This window comes from Puma concolor, chromosome A1 (assembly GCF_028749965.1).
Source record: "Puma concolor isolate L17-30 chromosome A1, mPumCon1.1.hap2, whole genome shotgun sequence".
NCBI lineage: Eukaryota > Metazoa > Chordata > Mammalia > Carnivora > Felidae > Puma > Puma concolor.
In genome coordinates, this window is record NC_141667.1 from 7,220,771 (window position 1) to 7,243,507 (window position 22,737).

Sequence of the window (22,737 nt, forward strand, 5' to 3'; positions counted from 1 at the left end):
ATTGCATCTAGTGGGTACCAGCCAGAGATACTGAGAACCACCTTCTGATAACGAGGACGGCCTCCCACCACACACATCAAAGAATTATCTGTTCCATGGGGCGCCTGGGTGGCACAGTCGGTTAAGCGTCCGACTTCAGCCAGGTCACGATCTCGCGGTCCGTGAGTTCGAGCCCCACGTCAGGCTCTGGGCTGATGGCTCAAAGCCTGGAGCCTGTTTCCGATTCTGTGTCTCCCTCTCTCTCTGCCCCTCCCCCATTCATGCTCTGTCTCTCTCTGTCCCAAAAATAAATAAACGTTGAAAAAAAAAATTAAAAAAAAAAAAAAAAGAATTATCTGTTCCAAAATTCCAAGATTATCTGTTCCAAAACGTCAATAGTGCGGAGGTTGGGAAATTCTGGTCCCCATAATTTGCTTGTACTTGACAAAAGGCCAGTAAATCTTCATAGAACCCGAAAGCTCAAAATAAGAAAAAGTATAATGGTAAGCTCAAAACTTTGTCTTCGTACAAATTGTCAGAGGGATGACAGGTGGTACATGGATCTATCCATTTAACACTGTGTGTGTGTGTGTGTGTGTGTGTGTGTGTGTGTGTGTGTGTGGTCACATTGACACATGAACATACACACATACAGAGGGATGAATTTCAGCTGGCACACATGAGGATATCGTATGAGGTCAACCTCTATTCAGATGGTTGGTAGCACCTTCTCTCTACTTAGTGAGGAGGTGACCAACTTCTTCTAGTCCAGGATTGAAAGGACGTCTTCTAGGGTCTTCTAGGGGTTTCTGGTTTTGAAGAAAAGAAAAGAAAAGAAAAAAGGAAAGGAAAGGAAAGGAAAGGAAAGGAAAGGAAAGGAAAGGAAAGGAAAGGAAAGGACAAGACACAAGGAATACGGCCTCTTCTCCTATTGGATATCGTCATATCTGGATGCAGTGCCTGAAAATGGAGTGCTGACTACCCATCCACCCCCAGCGGAGCCAGCCCGAGGACCACACGGAACACTGGACGGCAGGGACACATCAGTGACGAGGCTGGGGTGCTAACTGACTCTCGAGCCACTGAGGGAAGGAACTCTGAAGACACCTACTCCAAAGTTCTATTTGTGTGACTTGACAGCCTTTTTTCTGACATTGATCAAGCTCTTTGGAGCACGTGTGGCCAAACACATTCTCTTACACGGTGTCTGAAAATTCCATAAAATGCTTGTAACTCCCCTTTTTTACATTTATGGTAAGTTAAGAAAGAATGTATATGGATGTACAGATATCTCTGATACAACATCAAATTTCCTGAACTTCAAACAATAGCATAAAAAGCAGCCTAAGGTCCATGAATAGTCAGGTCACCATTAGCCCCATTATTCTGGTCCACAGTGTTGACCATCTCTCTTCCCTCCTCCTACTACAGAGCCACATACAATGCCCTTCCACACAGATGTACAAAACAAGTTATATTTGGTTTCTTTAGAAAATGAAGAAACTGGCGCCTGGGTGGTACAGCTGAGCAACTGACTCCTGATTTTGGCTCCGGTCATGATCTCACAGTTCATGAGATCGAGCCTCACGTCGCGCTCTGTGCTGACAGCGCATGGAGGCTGTCGGGATTCATTCTCCCTCTCCCTCGCTCTCTGACTTTCTCTCTTTCTCTCTCTCAAAATAAATAAACGTTTAAAAAAGAAAATGAAGAAATTGTTTGTCTTCAGAAGCTGTGAGTTTGCTTGCAAAGCATGAAGTAACCGGGCATTACAGAAGAAGGAGGTGGGGAATCAGCCGTGCCGGTAACACTCACCATTAAGCCATTTGGAGTTGTACTGTGCCGTGCGGAGAGGAGGTAAGATGCCCAGACTTCGGTAAATGGCAGGATCCCGTCCGGGAAAATCCATGGCTGTTGCAGCGTAGAGCTCCCCGCCGGCCGTGAGAAGAGCCGTGGAATTGTGCTGGGGACTGTAGGGACAGCGGGCCATGCCACTGATCTGATCATGGATCTCGGTCAGGTTGCTCAACTACGGGCAAGGGCAAGACAGAGGAAACCAATTATCGCTCGTGAAAGCCCTTTAATTGTGTTAATGGATTAGGTCCTCCTGAACTGCAAATAAGGCATGGTGCAACAAACTCTGGGGCTCAGGGTAAGACACGACAAATGTTCACACTCCCGTGCTGATGGCAACATCCGGCAGAGGACGTGGACAGAGAATCCACCCGTCATCTCTCTCACTGTCCCCTCAGACTGGCTGGACAGGGTGCCACTGAATTCACAAATACCAAGTTAAGACTTCTGTGTGTGGGTTCTGTTTATAAGGCATGGGCACTGCAGATCTTTCCACTTTAATGAAGCTAATTTCAGTATTTATATAAATAGAAACCACAATAAAGATTAAGCACAAATGTATCACTGTAAGTGAATTCAAACGTTATGAATAGCCCCGAACTGTGCTCACAGGTAAGGGTGCGTGCTATTTTGTACCCCATAGCCCCAATTTCCAAGACTCTACTATGTCAGTTTTCGGACAGACAACTCTGTGTCTTGCAGGCCATTGGCTGTGAACCCAGCTTCTCAGATGTTGGATTCCCAACCAATCATTGAACGAGAAAAGTTCCTAGGACAACAGAGACCAAAGGGTAACCACCACATGGGGTAGATGTCAGGGTTCCATAACCGAGTAGGTGCAAAGCGTTTAGAACGGGGTGTGATACTGGGGGCTCCCTCTGTGATCCTCCTTGTCATCCTCCCTATATTTCCAATAACTGAATGCTAGCTTGGAAATATTGCAGATGAATAAATTCAGGCTTTGAGAGGAGTCGTGTGACCAGGAAATGAACATCATGGTAATTCTTCATTATGCTCCCTGTGGAACACCAGACCAATATCTCCAACTAGGAAGACTGCCCATGTGCTCTGACCTACAGGTGTAAGATACGGGTGCCAGAAATTCTTCGGTCACAGGACAGGTTGAAAGAAAAAGGAAAAGGACAGGTTGGAAGTTCACTTTGCCTAGGGCTTCATTCGTTTGTTTGCTTGTTTTAATGTTTTTTGACGTTGCTCTCATCCAACTTGTAAATTCTATTTTCTTCCTTTGAATTATGATTTTAAGGCCCTTTTATATACTTCGCAGTATCTCTATAATAAATCAAGATAAATGAAGAGCATGTTGAGGATTTGTGTTCAGGATCACTGGTGGGGATAGAGCTGATAGAAGCAGTTTAGAAACATATTTAAATTTAATTAAACAAGTTATAGTTATGTTCAGCTCTTTATATAATAGATGATGTGATTAGTAATAAATCAATACATTGAACATTGAGTTTGAAAAATATATTTTTTAATTAAAAAAATGACTCCTTAGGGAATAGACATACATGTAAAACTACAGTTTTGTTTTTGTTTTTGTTTTTTTTTATGTTTATTTTTATTTTTGGGACAGAGAGAGACAGAGCATGAACGGGGGAGGAGCAGAGAGAGAGGGAGACACAGAATCGGAAACAGGCTCCAGCCTCTGAGCCATCAGCCCAGAGCCCGACGCGGGGCTCGAACTCACGGACCGCGAGATCGTGACCTGGCTGAAGTCGGACGCTTAACCGACTGCGCCACCCAGGCGCCCCTAAAACTACAGTTTTAATAGAATGTTTGGATTTTCCCAGTATTAAATTCTGTCAACGCTCAAAATGAACACCTACCGAGCGGTTGGTGCAGACAGGCGTGAAAGCATTGGTCCCACAGGTAAATAACCGGTCGCCACCCACCAAAAGCACCCGGATGTAGTTCTGACATTCCTCCTGAGAAGAAAAAAAAAAAAAAATCACAAGAAACATGTTACCAAGTCCTGAACACGAAAGGAATGGTTAATCTGAATATATTCTGATCGGCTAACATATTAAATGATAATTAACCACTAAAGAGAAAAAGAAAACAAACAAACAAAAAACCTTTTAGATATTGACCAAAAAATGACAACAAAACTGTTAAATAATCTGACCTTCGTTACCTGCATACTACTTGTTCAATAGAAGACATTTATGAAGATAAATATACATTCAATTAAAAGCTCAAAGCATGTGTCTTGTGATGACTGTGGCTTCATTTCGAATTGTACCTGTTAACACTGCAAACCTTAAATCACCTTTGACATGTGTTAGGAGAATAAATAAAAGGAAGCTATGAGATACCGCTCATGAAACAGTGTCTTAGAAAACTTCTCCAGAACTTTGGTAAAAAAAAAAAAAAAATGTTACAAATGCTTCTCCAAAGGGAAGGGTCACATGTGAAACTCTGGATACAAATTGCAACAAGTTTTACATCAAGTTTTCAAACCGTTGTTACATACATGATGAGAATCTACAAATATTTTTGATTCTTTATGCAAAAGTAAAAATGTAACTAATAAGGAAAGGATGCCCAGCAGAAACCCCATGCTGGGTGTCGACCAGGAGTTGAATATGTTTCGTGCTTGCAGAACATGCATAGAAAATCTGGGGCACGGTCATAATAGTTCACGGACTTCTGAGCTACAAAGCCCTTCATTCATTCAGCAAGCATTTACTGATTAGATATCCTGTGGCAGACATGTGCCAGAGGTCACGATCTAAGCACTTAGCAGAAAATGAAAATACAGGGCCATAACAACTAACATAGAGCTATCCATAGAACAATATGTTACTACCTGCAGAGGGGAGGGGAAGGGAAGAAACGTAGGAAGCCTTCCCAAGGGAGGTGACATCTAATGTAAGTTTTAAAGGAAGAATAGAATTCAGTGAGGCTTCCTGGAGGAAGCGCCATCTGACACTCGGAGGATTTTGCTGACCTGAGGGGGGAAAAAAGACACTCCAGGCAGTGGGAGGGGACCGTGGCAAGGCGCCGTGGCTAGACAAAGTGTGGCACTTCCACTGCAGATGGAAGAGGTAACACACAATCTGGGGAGCCAGACACGGGCCAGTTGTGCCTCATGAATGTGAATTTTACCCGGAAGGTGAAGGGACGCCTCGTGAGCTTGCACTGCTTGCAGTCTGACCTTGACCCAATGTTTGCGGTTGAAGGACCACTCAGGAATCAATGTGGAAGCTAAACGTGAGATAGGGAGACTACCGTTCGGGAGGCAGGCCAGGAAACCGCTTCCTTAATTGGGTCCCCGGTCACTCAGTGCCTGGACCGGGCGGAAGTGTGAAGGTGCAAAGCCAGGATGCAGTGAACCAACAGGACGTGGTGAGGAACCAACCGGGTGGACAGAGCAGATGCTGCGCGATCCAGGACGGTTTGAATCACGCGCTGCCCCACGTAAGAAGCCCTGCGTTTGTTGGCACAGCAATGCCCTCTCCAATCAAATGGAACCCCAGTCTCCACGGGGTGTTGATTTGCCGTAACTCAGTCTGCTTGTTGGCCTGGTCACCATGACATTGAAAAGAGCTAAGTTTTGGGATCTCCTCTCTAAATGTAAAGTGAAATGTCAAGGGTAGGTAACTCTCCTAAGACCATTACTAGAAGTGGTAGCAAATGATCACCAGCTGCTAATCTGGACACCCCTTGAGGGGAAAAAAAATAGTGAAAGACGTAAGTTGAGTATCAGAAGAATCAAGGAGTATAAACAGGAGGCAGTAAACTGGGTAACTGAGAAAGGTATGTCAGACGGGGAAGAGGCTTGTTCTGTTCTGTTTTGTTTTTATGACTAAGGAAAGGGCAGAGAGTTCTAAAGGGAAAGAACAAAACAAGACTCCAAAGAGTCACATGGTTCTCCATTCCTAGGCTCAGGGACCACATGGAAGAGGCAGAGGAGGGGTGCAGGGGACTGCCCACATCAGACAGCACAGGGGCACGGGAGTGTGCAAAGACAAGCTTGAAAAACTGAAGCCTAAGCATGTCTGAGGGAGACTCCAAAAAAACAAACAAAAACGAAAACAAACAAACAGACAAAAATAACTTTGGAGAACATGGGCTGAGAGGGTTTGATGCCCTAGCAGATGAAACAGACGCAAACCTGACACTGTAATCAATATGAGATGGAAAATTACAAACAATGGAGACAGGTGAGGATTTTATTTGTTCTTTGCTGTGCTTTTAGAATTCTTTCAAGAAGGAGTCTGTGGCCGTTTAAAGCAAGAGACTGACACAAGGTAGAATGTGCCAGAAGCAGTCCTACAGCCGTGAACACAGCCAAGGGTACGTTATTCCAAGATCCCGACTGAAAGATGATGCCTACAGACAGGGTGGAGAGAAAGCAAGTGCCCCTAATCAATTATGGGAAGGGAAACAATCATGATAACAAATGGATGTTTATCTTTATCTTCCAAAAGAGAGACAAAGTGAAGAAAGGACTGGAGGTCATTATCATTCATGAAGGCCCATCACAGCCTTGATGAAGCAGGTTAGGGAATGGGATAACCAGCCTGCAGAAGTATGCCAGAGAGGCAGGACAAATCCAACTCCTACTTTTTGTAAATCTTAGAAAGAAGCAAATGGTGGGGGGTGGCGCCATATTATTTCAACTGGAACAGAGAATCGTAACAAGCCTGTTCCCGTAAGAATGTGAGAGGGTGCTTGGGGGCTCTACTGTCTCAGAATGGTCACGTGCCCGTGGGCTCCCCTGCTCAGTGAGGATGCAAGGCAGGAGGGAGAAAGATGTCAAGGACCAGGACGATAGGACATGGATGTCTGCACGGTCTTTTTCTCAAGGATGGAGGACAGACCCAGCCTTGCACTGTAAATGGGACCCGACGAGGGTAATGTTCTAGATGAGCTCAGGATCACGCTGGGATGCACCAGATGGAGGAGGAGAGGCGGAGGGAGGAGGAGGTTTGCATTATCACCAGCGAGGCTAGGACAAGGTCGTTTGCCCATTGCGTCCCATAAGAGGAATTTTTGGAGGCATGTGTACTTCTGTGTTTCTTCTTATGTGTCAAGAGCTGAACTCATTTGCCCAAAGTCTGGCTCAGCTCAGCTCAGCTCACAGCCTCCCTGCTTGAACTCCCTCAAAAGTCACCTCATGTTTAATTCACAGACTGATTCAGCTGATTCTAGGAGCAGGTTGGATGTGAACCCTAAACAAATAATGCATTCAAGACAATTTTTTTAAGAGAAACTGGCGTAAGTTCAGACAAAAGAGAAATGTAGAAAATACAGCAATGGAAGAAAGTAAAGGTACTTACCTTCTGAGCAGCAGATAAATTTAGGAATCAGAAAGTCAGAATTACCAAGGAAAGGAAATGGCCCGAGTGCCGGGCTCTCCATAATCAATGTCCTGCTGCAGCCAAGCCTAAGACTCAAATTCTCCTGCGGAAAATCTCCTTCCCAGTGGATCGCCTTGTGGGTCACAGGTACACACCTGGCCATTTTGTGGGTTATTTAAATGTTCTAGAAATACCACTTGTTTTAAAGTGCAGGCTTGATATAGAAGTCCTGTTGGGAGATCCTGTTACAGGTTTGTCTTGTAAATCGACTCATCTAAATTTCTTCGAGTTTCCTTTTTTCATCTAAGAATTGTTTCTTTTTATCCCATTTCTGTATTGCGGACGTGGTTTAAGGGAATTAAATGAATTCTGCTTTTCCAAGAAGCCACAGTGCTGATTTCCAAGGACGCTTGCAGCCTGCCACATGGCTTCTGTTGTTGATAAGGAGGGTCATCAATCTACACTTTGATAATAACACTTGAACATTAAGCGACTCATGTGTGCCTGTGATCCCACAGGCCGGTCAACCTGTCCTTGACTTCGAAGCAATTCTCATTTGAATTGAGAGCTGGGATGCACAGTTGCTGACTCACTGGAAGAGCTTTCAAGATGGCGGCAGGCCAATGCCCACTTGGTCTCAAGGACCTACAGCCCCGACCCCAGGACAGCAAACACACGGTTTAGGACCATTTTCTCAATGAATTAACTGGTTTTTCCTTACAGAGTTCATCATTTTTTCCCCTAGGGGTATGTTCTGCTTGAAGAAAGAACGTAACCGTGTAGAAAGATGACCTATAAACAGGGTGGATGTCTCAGAAATCCCCAGCCCACGGCCAGCCCATCGATACTAGGGGTGGAGGGTGAGGACTGGAGCCTGGCAGCATTTATGCTAATCACAGCGCTCCCACTGAAAGCAGAATGTCTCTCTTAGTGATGCATCACCTTTGCAAGCATCCAGAGTGCCAAAGAGTAATTGATAGTAACTGCACGTGCCTCTCATGTTCAATGTACATTTATTGAAAGTCACGATGACCAGTTGGATCTTGAGAAATTGCATCATCCAATCAGATGTGTGTGTGTGTGTGTGTGTGTATACATACATGTGGGTATGAGACATATATGTAAGACATATGTGTATAAGATACACATGTATTATATATGTATATAGCTGCATACAGATTATAGAAGTTTAAAAGATTATTTATTTCGAGAGAGAGAGAGAGAGAGCATGAGCAGAGGAGGGTCAGAGAGAAAGGGAGAGAGTCCCAAGCAGGCTCTGCACTGTGAGCACAGAGCCTGACATGGAGCTTGATCTCACAAGCCATGAGATCACAACCTGAGCTGAAATGAAGAGTCGGGTGCTCAACCGAATGAGCCACCCAGGTGCCCACAGAAATTTAAATAAATATATGGATGCCAACATATCTATATTTTTAAATCGAGATGTACATACCTATAAGCATACAGATATAAATAGACACATTTGTATATGGATATATATTAACATATCTATTGTATGCTACATAATACATAAGGTATTGACAAATGAAAGTGTATTTATTATGCATATATTTACATATGTGACTGTTTTCAACTGAACTAACTCCACACAAAACTTGTTGGGGACACCTCAATTTAAAAAAACCCAAACTTGCTACACAGGACCTATACAGGTTGTTAGCATCTCACCCAAAGAATCCTCAATTTTTGCAGCAATTATATGGAATAAATTCAGGTCTGTAGTGTGCTGCACGCTTTAGGTCAAGAATTCCAAATGCAGGTGCTTTGGGTGAAAAGGTCCAAGCGACCCCCACATGCCACCAGGCTCCTGAGCACGATGGTGTCATGTTTTCTTTCCAGTCCTTGCACAGCTGGACAACGTGGCTAATAGAACCACAGGGGAACCACAGGAAGAACCATACACAGAGCCCTGGACTCCAATCAAAACTCTCCCACTAAGTAATCCTAGGAACTTGGTGTTCAAAGTACTGTGATGAGATCACGAGCAAGAAAACTGAGAATTATAAACTCTGGCTTGTACACCAAGCAGCTCCTGGCGCCCTCGACAGCCCGTGCATTTCCTACAGGGCACGGCGGAAAGGGCTGCGGAGTGACCCCAGACAGACGAGGAACCCGTGTTAGGGCAGGGAGAACTGCCTGTTTGCGTTTAAAATAATATTTGTTTGAAAGACATTTAAATAATTCTCAAAGCCAGTGTCTCTACAGGCATTTGAGAAAGAAGGTAATACAACAGACTTTATTGTAAAAAATTTTAGAATACAGAAAAACGGGTTTTTCTTCCTTTCACTGCGTGAAAACGTTTGAGTTGTTGTAGGTAACATCATGCTCTTTCCCCAAAGTGAGCTGAAAAAATTTTTAAGTTTATTTGAGAGAGAGAGAGAGAGAGAGAGAGAGAGAGAGAGCACAAGCAGGGGAGGGGCAAAGGGAGAGAGGGGGAGAAAGAGAGAATCCCAAGAAGGCTCTGTGCTGTCAGCTCAGAGCCAGGTGAGGGGCTCGAACTCACGGAACCGTGAGATCATAACCTGAGCAGAAGTCAGATGCCTACCTGACGGAGCCACCCAGGCTCCCTGAAAATTTTCCAAGTACAACTGGACTCAAACCTCACAGAGAACTGGTGGCCTCAGTGCCTGCTTTCTCTTCTAAATGGGCCTGAATCAAAGATTTGGTGACATTTTCTTGACCTCCGTCCATGAACGGTCAGTTGAACGGACTACATGTGAAATGGTGCCCGTGTGGGTCCCAGCAATACCGGGAGGCGGGGAAATGGGTCACCTTTCTTCTCCCCTGCCCTGTAGCCAGCTGAGGAATGTTCCCACCGCCCCGCAGCTCAGCCCCCCTCCTCCGCGCCTGGCATGCCGGCTGTATATACACCATGCTGCACAGACCACTGTTAGGGGAGAGAGAAAACAAACATGCATTCACTCCAAATGGCTGGCATTTTTCTCATTTTCTAGATGTCACATTTTGCATTATTCTTTTCATTTTGGGAAGAAGGGAAACTTTGTAATTCTGCGTGAGTTGTCATAACACCGTGCACAAACAAAAAATACGAAATCGCTGAATTCTCATTTCTAAACTCAGGGCTATTAAGAAAAGCCTGAATTCCACTCCTCCAAATAGATGTGACAACAGGCCTCCTTCATCCATGAGGACACTTACCAAGAACCCCCAGTGGATGCCTGAAATCACGGTTAGTACCAAGCCCTGTCTATATATAGTATGAGTTTTCCTATACGGTCACAGCTGTGATAGAGTTTCATCTGGAAGCTAGGCACAGTGACAGGTTACAGCAACAAATAACAAAACAATTATAATAACACACCATAGTACAAGTTTTGTGAATGTGGGCTCTCGCTCTCTCTCCCTCAAAATATCTTACTGTGTTACAACCTCCCTTCTTCTGTGGATGGTGAGATGCCTACGTGATGAAAAGAAGGGAGGGGAGGGGCGCCTGGGTGGCTCAGCCGGTTCAGCGTCCAACCTCAACCCAGGTCACGATCTCACAGCTCGTGGGTTCGAGCCCTAGTCGGGCTCTGTGCTGACAGCTCAGAGCCTGGAGCCTGCTTCCAATTCTCTGTCTCCCTCTCTCTCTGCCCCTCCCCCACTCTCTGTCTCTCTCAAAAATAATAAACATTAAAAAACCTTAAACAGAAAAAGAAGAAGGCAGGTGAACGCCACAGGTGCTGTGACGGGGCGTGAGGCCACTACTGACCTTCTGATAGATCACAAGGAGGACCCTTTGCTTCGGGACAATTGGCTGTGGGAAATGGAAACTGTCACAAGCAAAACTGTGGACAAGGGGACAGCTGTGGCTGAAGTGACTCTGTGAAAATGTTTTCTGATCTGGCCTCTTGAACTGTCAGAACAGGCACAGAAGTTTCGAGATGCCTGGGTGGCCCAGTTAGTTGAGCTGCTGACTCTCGATTTCGGCTCAGGTTGTGATCTCACGGTTCATGGGTTCCAGCCCTAGAGCTGGAACAGCTCGGAGCCTGCCTGGGATTCTCTCTCTCCCTCTCTCTGCCCTTCTCCCACGTGTGCATGCTCTAAATAATTAAGTAAATAAATAAATAAATGTTTTCAAAAAAGAGGCGGTCTCTCTTGGAAGAAAAAAAGAACAGAGAAATTTGGGTTGTCTGAGTTGTGAATTCAGGGACGAGCCTGGCTGCTCCTTTGCATAGGAAGTGTCCTACTTCCTTCTCTTCTGTGTCCAGCAGCTGGGCTCGGGGCTCTCACCCAATGGCTGCTGTGTCAGGTGCCACTTTAAGAAAGTACCAGACGGCTCCCATGTGGCCCAGTTTGGTTACCAGAGGGGCGCCCGGGTGGCTCCGCCAGCTAAGTGTCTGACTTTGACTCAAATCTCAGGATCTCACAGTTGGTGGGTTCGAGCCCTGCGTCGGGCTCTGTGTTGACAGCTCAGAGCCTGGAGCCTGCTTCCGATTCTGTGTCTCCCTCCCTCTCTGCCCCTCCCCCGCTCTCTCTCTCTCTTTCTCAGAAATAAACATTAAAAAAAAAAAGTACGAGTACTGCTAAATGAGAAAAATGAACAAGTAAAGGAGGACGGAAAGGCTGGATGTCCCTCCTTCTGCTCTCCCCATCCAAAGATCCCCCCTCCAGGGCTGCTTAGGCTGATGCCTCGACACGCCCATCATGTTATTTTTCGCACGTGAACTTTTACTGCACACGGGTCGGCTACACAACCGAATTCCATTCCAGCTGAGCACAGGTTGTGCACAAGTGTGTTCGGGCCCATTAATACACTTAGTACAACGCACGAGAGCGTGCAATCTCCCCTCGAGTCCTGGCAGATGAAACTCATCTTCATCTGTGTTAAGACAGTCTTAAAAAATGCCATCCACAAATGTCGTTTCAATCAATTTACAACTACTGAGAGGTGCCATTGTTTTTAACCTATTAAAACCAGAAAACATATGGAGCTTGAAGGTCTGGTTTTATTTGACAATGTTCCCTTCACTCACTTGTCTTCTGTGTTTCAGAAAACTCAGCCGAGGGTAGGAATGATTGATCCTTCATGTCAATCAAGTGCCCATCACCTAATGGAAGGAAAGATGGCCTTTCCCCTCTGTTTCTGATTTGCCTCATTTCCAACCTCATGACCAAACAACCAAGTGGTCATAGCTTAAGGCAAAACATGGGTCAGTTTTGACTCAGCAGAAGCAGTTTTTCACTCTGCGTAGTAATGACCTGCTAGGAAAAGGCTACCACATTGATTCTTATAAAATTATTGACACATAGACTATAAGCAGAAAGAAACGTTGGCTACATTAATAATCCTTAAACACATAAGGAACACAAGGAGACTTATGGCCAAAGAAGGGAAGGACACTTATTTTTTTTTTAATTTTTTAATGTTTATTTATTTTTCAGACAGAAAAAGACAGAGCATGAGCAGGGGAGGGGCAGAAAGAGACAGACAAACAGACAGACAGACAGACAGAATCCAAAGCAGGCTCCAGGCTCTGAGCTGTCAGCACAGAGCCCGATGCAGGGCTTGAATCCATGGACCGTGCGATCATGACCTGAGTGGAAGTCGGATGCGTAACTTAGCGAGCCCCCCAGGTGCCCCTGGAAATTTCTGCCTTCTTTCTCTTTCTTCGTCTCCAAGCATTTCCCTGGCTAAGATTGCATTGTCTTCCTTCCCCTCTTCCTTCTTCCTGGTTATTCAAGTTTTGGAAAACCCAATGATTAAGTTCCTTAAGACTGCCCTCCATGTCTGACTCTCAAAACCGTTAACTTGAAAGACAGAGAAATGGGCAATGCAAATGGGTAAAATAAAGTGCATAACAGTCTTATCCAAGTACAGACAGTGTGACGATCTTTTACCAGTGCTCACTCCATTCGCCACATTTTCCCCAAGCTCTTGGCTCTGGGATCACATTGGCACAGGGAACCTTTCTTGCTGTTCTTTGTGTATCTGTTCTTCTCTCTAACACAGAGTGTGATTCACATTGGAAAGGACCGTACTCCCATAAAGTAAGACCATCACTGTCAGAACGAGACATAATGAGCCCATGTACCAGCTGCAAGAGAATTTCCTCGAGATGATGCGGTGTAACTTTCTCAGAAACAGATTTCCTTGGATGAAGGAACTCTGCTTTTATTGAGCCCACCAACTGTGTGGAAGCAGGTCTACCCCGTGCACAGTTGCTCAAGAAACGCACTTCCAACCTTGCCTATAAACTGCTCTTTCCAGGGGCACCTGGATGGCTTAGTCAAGTAAGCATCGGACTCCTGATTTTGGCTCAGGTCATGATCTCCCGGTTCATGGGTTTGAGCCCTGCACTGGGGCTCCGCACTAACAGTGGGGAGCCTGCTTGGGATTCTCTCTCTGCCCCTCCCCTGCTTGTGTTCTCTCTCAAAATAAATAAATAAATAAATAAATAAATAAATAAATAAATAAATAAACAAACAAAAAAAACAAGCATTGTGTGTGTGTGTGTGTGTGTGTGTGTGTGTGATATTCAACTGCTCTTTCCTTAGAAACTTGGGGATGCAAATTTTCATATGGAAAGAGAAGGGGTGGGTAGCAGACAGAGAGAGAGAAGGAGTTTATTTTATACATAGGTTAAGATGAATTTATAAAGAAACCTCATAATTTCTGATGTAATAATTTTATTTATCAAATGGTCACTTTATGGGATTAGCTCTAAGATATGATGGGAGGGGAATCAAAATGTTACTTCAAACATTCAGGCCCATATTTTTCTGAATGATATTATGGCCACTTGATTTCATGTCACAGCCTAATGATTAATTGTGCAAATCAGATCGGATCTTATAGTCCCAATCCTTTTTGGAAACCGTGGTTAATCCTAATTTAAATATTAAAGCTTTGAGAATCCGCTGTACCTATATTTTGCATCTTGCTTGTTTCCAATTTCCATGGCACTATCATCAGGAATGGCCTTCATATTAAAATGCCCCACATATATTCCTTCCAACAGGTGGCCACACCCTTCCTTAGGCACACGCTCCTTACCTTTGATTTGCCCTTACTGTAACAGGCCTTCTTGGTGACTTCGTCACAGCCCCACTCCACAGCCTGTAGGAAACACCAAAATGACAGCACTTGGTATGGTTTTGACTGAATAAACAGGAAAAAATAATAAGCCACCGGTACTCAGATAAGGAAATGTGGGCATACCGTGGAGCCAGTAAGAATTTACATTAAATCCACGAAATTCACGCATAGGGGCTTATACCTAGCTTTGAAATCAAAGCCTTTGAAAGGACTGGTCCCCTAAGCTTTTGCATGTAAGCAGTAACAGTGTGATAGTTAGACCCATCACTGTAAGCAGGCAAGGAGCGGGTGTCACTTGAGTGAAACTGTCACTTGAGTGAAATCACAGGACAGATCTGCAGCATGCGGAAAAGCCAAGCCTCGAAACAAAATGATCCGAATACTCATTTGGACATTTGTGTTTTCTCTTAATAGTATGTCATTTATCAATATTCAAAGATAACGGAGCAAGGATGATTTTGCATATCCTTAGTCCCAAGATCCATATATAAATGATGAATAGTCAATAAAACAAACAGCTCAGGCAAAGAACCACTTCACCTGATGCCAGTAATTTTCATACTGTTATCAGCTCTAACTAAACACTTAGAGCTGCAGCCCATGGGCATTTTTTTCCAAACTTTCCAAATCGAACTCACAGTGATCAGATTGATACGCCTACTTTCACACGGCTGCCGACTCACAAAGGGAACCCTGTGATTAGTTGAGATAGTATACAGTGTTGATTTCACTGGAAGAAATGAAGCCTGCACACGTTAACCGTCTACATGCTGAGACTGTGAATCATTTCTTTGAACAGACTGAAGCATCTGAGTTGTTCATCTTTTGTCTTCCTGTCGGTTTGTGTTTCATCCTACTACGAGAGCTGGAATTTCCAGAGAATTTAGGATTTCTGAAGAACCAGTTAAATCATTATCAGGGAAAAAAATTTACGCGAGGGACAATTTTTTGTTAGTTTGAACCAATGTGAGACAATATAGTAAACAAAGCCAAAAATAAGCTACTGTCCAATATTAGGAAGGAGAATAATGGCTTCAGTCTTCCTTCTAGAAAGGAGACATTTTTCAATTCTCCTAAACCTAGGAGAATAACAGAGTAATGGTAGCAGCATCATCTAGTATCGACTGTCCTCCAAAGAATGTTACATAACAGAGACTAAAGCACAAAACACTGCAACTTGTATAATTTATCTTTCTTGGCAAATATGAGTCCATAAGAAAAGTATTCTAAAGAGAACCCCCTCAGTGTCTTTCAAACAGAAACAATACTATAACTGTTTCCTCTTGTGTGGACTTAGAGATTTTTGTGGGTGTCAGCATCTGATAAGAGAATTCGTTAATTCTTTCCGTGATTTCTTCCTGTTCATAATGGTTAAAGGCAGCAATAAAGTCACAGCTAGTCAGCATCTGATGCGAACAAATGACTTGAATTCCCTGCTAGGATGACAAATACTTCCGTGAAAAGAGAGGACACCTCCCGAGAAGAGATAAGGGTTTCAGGAGCACGTGCAGATCTAGTGTCCCCACGAGGCTCACCTAAAATAAGTGATTACTATTACTCTGAGTGGACCTTTCTCAGATCTCTTTACAAAACTGACTTTGTTGTTTGTACTGAAATAAAGATACCCATATGTCTGCCCTTTGGTCAACTCAAAACAGAATCAACACACTACAACATGCTCTTCAACAAAGCTGACCTTACTGCAACTTTGCCTTCTTATCACCAAGGGGATTTAGTTATACAGTTACCAGGACAACCACACAATAAAAAGCTTTAGATAAAGAGGCACTCCTAGGGGCTCTTGTTATCTAGTGATTTTGTTGAAAGTTAAATAGTAATTTCCTTTTCAGTAAACCTAAGACCTATGAGGAGCATGGTTAGTCCAAGGGTTGCAAGGATATTTATCAAATGCCATCAAAATTGTTCCAATCCTTCTGCCGAAATGGCAAACAAATAGTTTCCCCAGTCTGCCTAGTGCCCGAGTAGCCTTTGCGTTTTCAAGATAAATACTGGCCAAGGACTGGAAGGGGAAAGTAATAGAAAAAAGAATGAGAGTTTTCAAAAATATGTCATGACTTTATCCAGTTTAGCAAGAAAGCGTACCTGCACCCACAAGCTGATTAGACCACTAGAAAATAGGATGAGTCTTACAGATTTTTCTGAAGACAGTTATTAAAAGTAGCAAAGTTACTTCCAAGTCATTTTCATTACAGTTATAACCAGTTTTCCAATAATATTCAAATCCAGAATTAATTGAAGACCATGACTGTATAGCTTTTCTGTTGATTCGCTTCCTACCTGAACAGAGGACAGGAGAGAGAGACAGGATTTATGTTAGGAATGGACTGAGCTACCTCTTGTGAAGCTGGATAAGTATTACCAGATGTCACAGGACTTATCAAAGAATACAGTGGGAAAACATGTCTTTTCCGGATTGGTCTAAAATCGAATGTTCCCGATTAATCCCAAGTGTCTTTCTATCCCCTCAGTGAACTAGAGATTACCCATTTGACCACTTCACAGCTGGGGAGCAGGGGGGGGGGGGGGAGAGGGCAGGCAACAAAAACAAACAACCAAAAAAACCCACCACTTTAATTAGAAAGAAATACAAGTATCAGTAGAATCCTCCTGGACCAGAGTGTACTTCTCGGAGTTACTCATTCTGTTTGAAATTAAATCATGTTTGAACCAAGTCATAACTTTCTTTCGTCCACAAGACTTGTTCTAATCAATTAAATTCCTTTTAATCAAGCCTTCTCACTCTATCCTCAAAGAAGATTCTTTGTTATTCTTTCACGCATCATCATTTTGCAACAAACCCCACTGCTGATTTGTGAAGCCATCTTTCCAGCTGACTTCCTTTTAAGACACTTTCCCCATCCACACGAACCTATCTTTATGGCAGTCAAAACAACTGTGAAGGCATTTAACATCCTATGTTTCAGATCTCTGTACAACACTCATGATCTTCTTTCTTGAGTCTGGGTTTTTTTTTTTTTTTTTTTTTTTGTCTTCTTAAATCTAATTTTTATCATCTCTTGTCTTTTTCTATTGCACAATAGCCTCATAGAGAAAAAAACGTTAATTCTCTTTTCTGTTCTGCATTTAATCTTCATTATATTTTCTGGCAGCAGACAAGTACAGTAATATTGTGGTTACACGGATATCCATAGGCTATAGAGACCAGGCAAAGAGTGTGAGACATCCACATCTTAAAAGACACGAAGATTCATGTTTGTGGAATGTTTTTTTGTTGTGTGTTGTTTTGTCTGTAAATACACACCGATAACATCTGTGCCATTCAGCCACTTACAGATTTGCTTTATGGGCACACGTTCAATGTCTCTTTCATGTGATATGTGGTTAGTGAGCTCCGATGGAAGAGAAACAGACATATACAGGATATTTGCACACACCAGGTATTAGTTTATGATAAAATATAAGTGTCTTCCATCATCTGGACAGCACTTGCCAAATGTGAGAACTCCACAGTGGTCATTTCCATTGTAACAACAGCCATGTTCATCTCAGGCCCAGGGATACCCTGGAGCTCTCAATATCATCAACTTTCAGGAAAGCCACAGTGCTACAGGCAGATGGAAAAGGAAATAGAATAGGTTTACAGAAAATCATTTAATATCTGCAGAAATCCTGGGGATGTAAGGAAACGCGACACGGCGCATACCTCACCATGATGCACACACACACGCTCAAGCTATGATTAAACGGAGCTAGGATCTCAGGAGTAGATCCGATGTGGGAAAGAGAAAAGATTGGCTCTATGTACGTGTTACATACATATAAGTCCACAGTTCTCAGAAGTATATAAACAAAGCTGTGTATTATCACATTCCGCAGCGAGAGAAGTTAATTAGACAGGGACCAGCAAAGGCAGATACTTTTCATAAAAATGAAGAGAACAACATTCTAGGCAGATGGGCCACTACTCTTTCAGCAGATGGCTTTGCTAATTAGATACTGGCAAAAGATAACATTAAAAAAAACTAATTTAATTACACAGTGCCAAAAATTAACAACCACCTGAGGGCTTTACATATATATATATGTATATATATACACATACATATATATATATATATGTACATATACACAATTGCATTCATATTCTTATGTCATGGATTTCTGTGAAATGCTGGAGAATGTTAAATCGTGGTGGCAGCTATAAACACATTGCCAGGGAACGTGAGACCATATCCTTGTTCAAAACAGCAGCGAAACACAAATGAGTTGGAACTTGAAATAACTGTGACTTTTACGTAACTCGAATAAAGTGTTATAATCCAGTTATCCTTAAGCGCAGACATGCTCACTAATTACCTTTAGTGGCCACACATGACAGGTTTACAAGTAGCACTAGAGATCGAATGGTGTGCCTCGAAAGACACGAGGGGTAAATAGTTTAGTCGCTCTGGAAGGATCTGCTCAACATCCCTCTGTCTTTACTTCTTAGTGTCTATGGTATGTACGTTTGCTTTTAATGCTAATTTGCGGTGCACTTGCATTTACGTCCACAGCAAGTATAAGCGAGTCTATTTCATTCTTCCTGCTGACCTCCACATCAGAGAACTCTAAGGGGACATTAGTCCTATTATCCAACTGCTGGGTTTCCATCCTCGTTACACTGACATCATCCAAAATTAGAGAAACACGTTACTTTAGAAATCCCATAAAAACGTGTTGGTACTATTTTTAAAAACCTTATATCGAAGCCCAAGATTCTCTTCCACATAAGAATACCAAATCAAACTTACTGTGGTAATTGCACAGCGGAGTTCCCAACTTGTTAAATGCTCGCTGGGCCTTCTGATTTTCGCTGGATCTTTCTAAACTGAGGGCTGTTTTGTAATTGAGGAGACAGTATATTAGATTCCTAGGGCTTTTATAACAAAGCACCGTGGCCTGGGTGGCTTAGCAACAGAAACTCACTCCCTCACAGTCCCCGAGGCTAGAAGTCTAAAGTCAAAGTGACAGGAAGGGTCCTCCTTCTGGAGTCCCCAGGGGCCAGTCGGCTCCCTGCCCCTCTCATAGTCTCTGTCGGTGCCCGGTAGCCCTGGTGTTCCAGGCCTTGTGGAACCATCACGCCAGCCTCTGCCTCTGGTTGTCCAAATGCCCTCTTCCTATAAGGTGACTGTTCTTTGGTTAAGGCCCACCCCACTCTAAGAAAACCTCATTTTAGCTAATTACATCTTGCAAAGACTCTACCTCCAAATAAGGTCACCTTCTGAGAATCTGGGTGGACATGAATTCTGGAAGGATATTATTCAACCTGGCACACAGAGTGTGACATGAAAGTAAGAGTCTGAGATTGACACAAATAAGGGTCATTGATTTTCTGGAAATTAGCTGCCAAATCTTAGGCAAAATATTGATAATAATTTACAAAACTCTTGCATTGCGCTAACTATAGATCTGGGTGTTTTCATACATTTTCTAAGTCTCTACAATTTTATGTGAGAGATAACATTACTAAACATTCTGGATGAGGACGTCAGCTATATAACTTTCCAAGGCCACAAAAATGGTGAGTGGGACATCAAGATTTGAACTTGGTACCTTGGATTGAAGTCTGTGCTCTCCCATCATCGAAGTTGTTAAAGTGACCCTCATTACTGATTGTCGTGGTTCCTTTGCCCCACAATGTAGAGAAATGCACGTCTCAATCACAGAAATTTGCGCACATCTAAGTTCAGAGCTGTTGGCATTCAGTAAATATTAACTAATCATAAAAGATATTGATTCCTTTGTCATGAGGCTATGGATTTTTAAAGCTTCTGGACCTATTGATGGTCCTAGTATTGATCTTAAGTGGGCCACGATTCACTAATGAAACTCTAAGGTCAACAACTGCATGGCCAAAATAAGACATAAAAATCTTAGGTTGGTTTTGTAAAATTAAACATCTTGAATATGAGAACACAGTCTATTCTTGACGACAACAGCAATGTTGTACTTTTGAAAATGAATACTGAGGAGAGCGTGGGTGGCTCAGTCAGTTGAGCATCTGACTTTGGCTCAGGTCATGATCTCACGGTTCCTGAGTTCAAGCCCCACCTTGGGCTCTCCTCTGTCTCCCTCTCTCTATGCCCCTCCCGTACTTGTGCTCTCTCAAAAATAAAAATAAAACATTAGAAACAAATATTGAAATACTATCCTTCCTCTGCGATAGCCCTGCAAGGGTCCTTCATTCACCTAGAGTAAAAGTCAAAGCCATCTGGAACGTTCTGCCATATCCAGTCACTTATTTTCTATCTCATTTCCTAGTGCCCTCTACCCCACACTCTGCTATGGGAGACATGGGTTCCTTGGTGTGGTCCTCAGACAATGCACACATGTTCCACTTTCTGGAACACTCTTCTTCTAGATACCTACCTAGCTAATGCCTGTGACTCCTGCATATATTTGCTCAAGTACTATCATCCTACTGGGGCCTTTCTAACAATGTATTTAGTAAAACTGCAATCTGCCTCATGAATCCCCACTAGAAGGCAAGCCACATTTGGGCAAACATCTTGCCCTCTTGGTTTTGTGACCCTAGCACCTACAACAATGCCTCACATACGACAAGAACTCAACAGACACTTGCTGAATAAATCAATGCATATAGAATTCTCTGTGCCCACAGCCTTGGAAGTGGCTCTAGGGAACCTTCATAGGGCCCCCCATGTGGAATGGGCACATGAGGCTTTGGAGTCCTTGAGTTGGTTGGGCGAGCCCACAATGCACTGCACTTCTGCCGCTAAAGCCTCTCAAGGATTCCCCGCCTAAGCACTTCACTTTGCCCTGACAGCAGGAAGAGGGCTATGAAGAAGGCTGCTCTGTAATGAAAAGCAGGAAGGACCAGAGCAGGATTTCTACACTTCTTCAGCAGGAGACTCATTTCTTTAAGTAAATCCTTAACGATAATCTCACTTTAAGTAAATTCTTATGCATGATCTCATATAAAAGACAGTAAAAGTGGCCTTTACCAAATTCATGTTATAAATGCCAGGATTACAGCATTAAATCATTAGTAAAATGTAAGAACAAATGACCACTGAGAGTCACAGCACTCGATATCCAATTATGTCCATATTTTGTTTTGGTTTTCTCTTTTGAAATAATACTGATTTAGACACATTAAATAGTGATAAACAGGGCCACCTTTCAATGTCAGTTAACGTGGAGTATAACAAAAATAACAACTGTCACTTTATTCTATGTTCCCCAATAAACCAGGCAATCCAGGTAACATTATAATAAAAGTTAATTCATGGAGGGTTTCCAAAACCTTAACATTTTGTATATTATGGACACTGGTGTAAATGATTTTTAAACAATAGATTTAAAGCATAAGTCATGTAAAATCCCTGAGCACCTCTAGAATCCTGGGGTTCCAGGAAGCATATCTGACATATTTGGTTTTAAGGCACCAGGTGCCTCTGATACCCAATTTAAATGCTGGGAATGGCCCAAGGAGGGAGAAAAACAAAGTAATAGAGGACAAGCTCTAAGAATCCTACCCCTGAACTTGGATGAACCCCACTGAGATGATGTTGTGAAAAAAAGTGATTAGGAATGAGACCAATATCAAAGGACATTATAATACGTGGCATAATATTTTAAATTACAATAGTCAGACACTGAAGCATCAAACAATTATTATACTTCAAAAATGGTCCTATTAAAGTAGTACCGGAAGGTAAGCCTGGCACAAGAAGTTGCTCTGGGTTTCGAGAAAATTATTTTCACGGATCCAAGTGGGACTGGTTTGAGAAATGGCATATTGTGCAGTTTGTTAGCCTAACCATAGTGGGGAAAAAATCCAATTACCAGAGGAAGGACTATTTTTATATACAAATTTCCTAACGTATTAGTATATAAGAAACTCAATTCAAAGTCAGTCAAGCATGGGATAAGAATTGCCATTAGAGTAGACCGACTTCCCAAGGACTTGCCTAATTCAACAGCTCCCAATGTTTGTTGGGAAAAAAACTGTTGCTTCTAATGCTGTATTTTCTCTCTGTATTTTTTTAAAACATACATGATGTAGATGATGCCATTCAAGCATCACAGCATCTGTAATGTTCAACAGAAATCCTAATGTTCACTAGAAATTAGATACATCACACTCAAAACACTCAAATTAAAATTAGATGTTATATCTGAAGTAACGTTTATTCTGTGCCTGCAAAGAGGTGCCCCAAACGGAATGAGTTGATTATAGAAAGTCATGAAAACCATCAGGCCAAGCTAAGTTTGTTCAGACTAGTTGAAAACTTCTATGACAATGACATGAGGTGTTGCAAAATACAAATTAAAAATAAAATAAAATATGGGGCGCCTGGGTGGCGCAGTCGGTTAAGCGTCCGACTTCAGCTAGGTCACGATCTCGCGGTCCGTGAGTTCGAGCCCCGCGTCAGGCTCTGGGCTGATGGCTCAGAGCCTGGAGCCTGTTTCCGATTCTGTGTCTCCCTCTCTCTCTGCCCCTCCCCCGTTCATGCTCTGTCTCTCTCTGTCCCA

The 22,737-nt window shown here is 43.0% G+C and overlaps 1 protein-coding gene across 10 annotated transcripts in view; it reads right to left on the minus strand.

Annotated features, from left to right (window-relative positions):
- The window catches only part of SEMA5A (semaphorin 5A), a 482,459-nt gene that overhangs the window by 164,803 nt on the left and 294,919 nt on the right, over positions 1 to 22,737 (minus strand). For all 10 annotated transcript variants that reach the window (XM_086675940.1, XM_086675881.1, XM_086675888.1 and 7 more), the window contains 3 exons: positions 14,176 to 14,238; positions 3,678 to 3,776; positions 1,792 to 2,005 (listed from right to left, as the gene is read on the minus strand). In XM_086675940.1, coding sequence (XP_086532066.1) covers positions 1,792 to 2,005; positions 3,678 to 3,776; positions 14,176 to 14,238 — 376 coding nt within the window. The remainder of the gene's footprint in view (positions 1 to 1,791; positions 2,006 to 3,677; positions 3,777 to 14,175; positions 14,239 to 22,737) is intronic.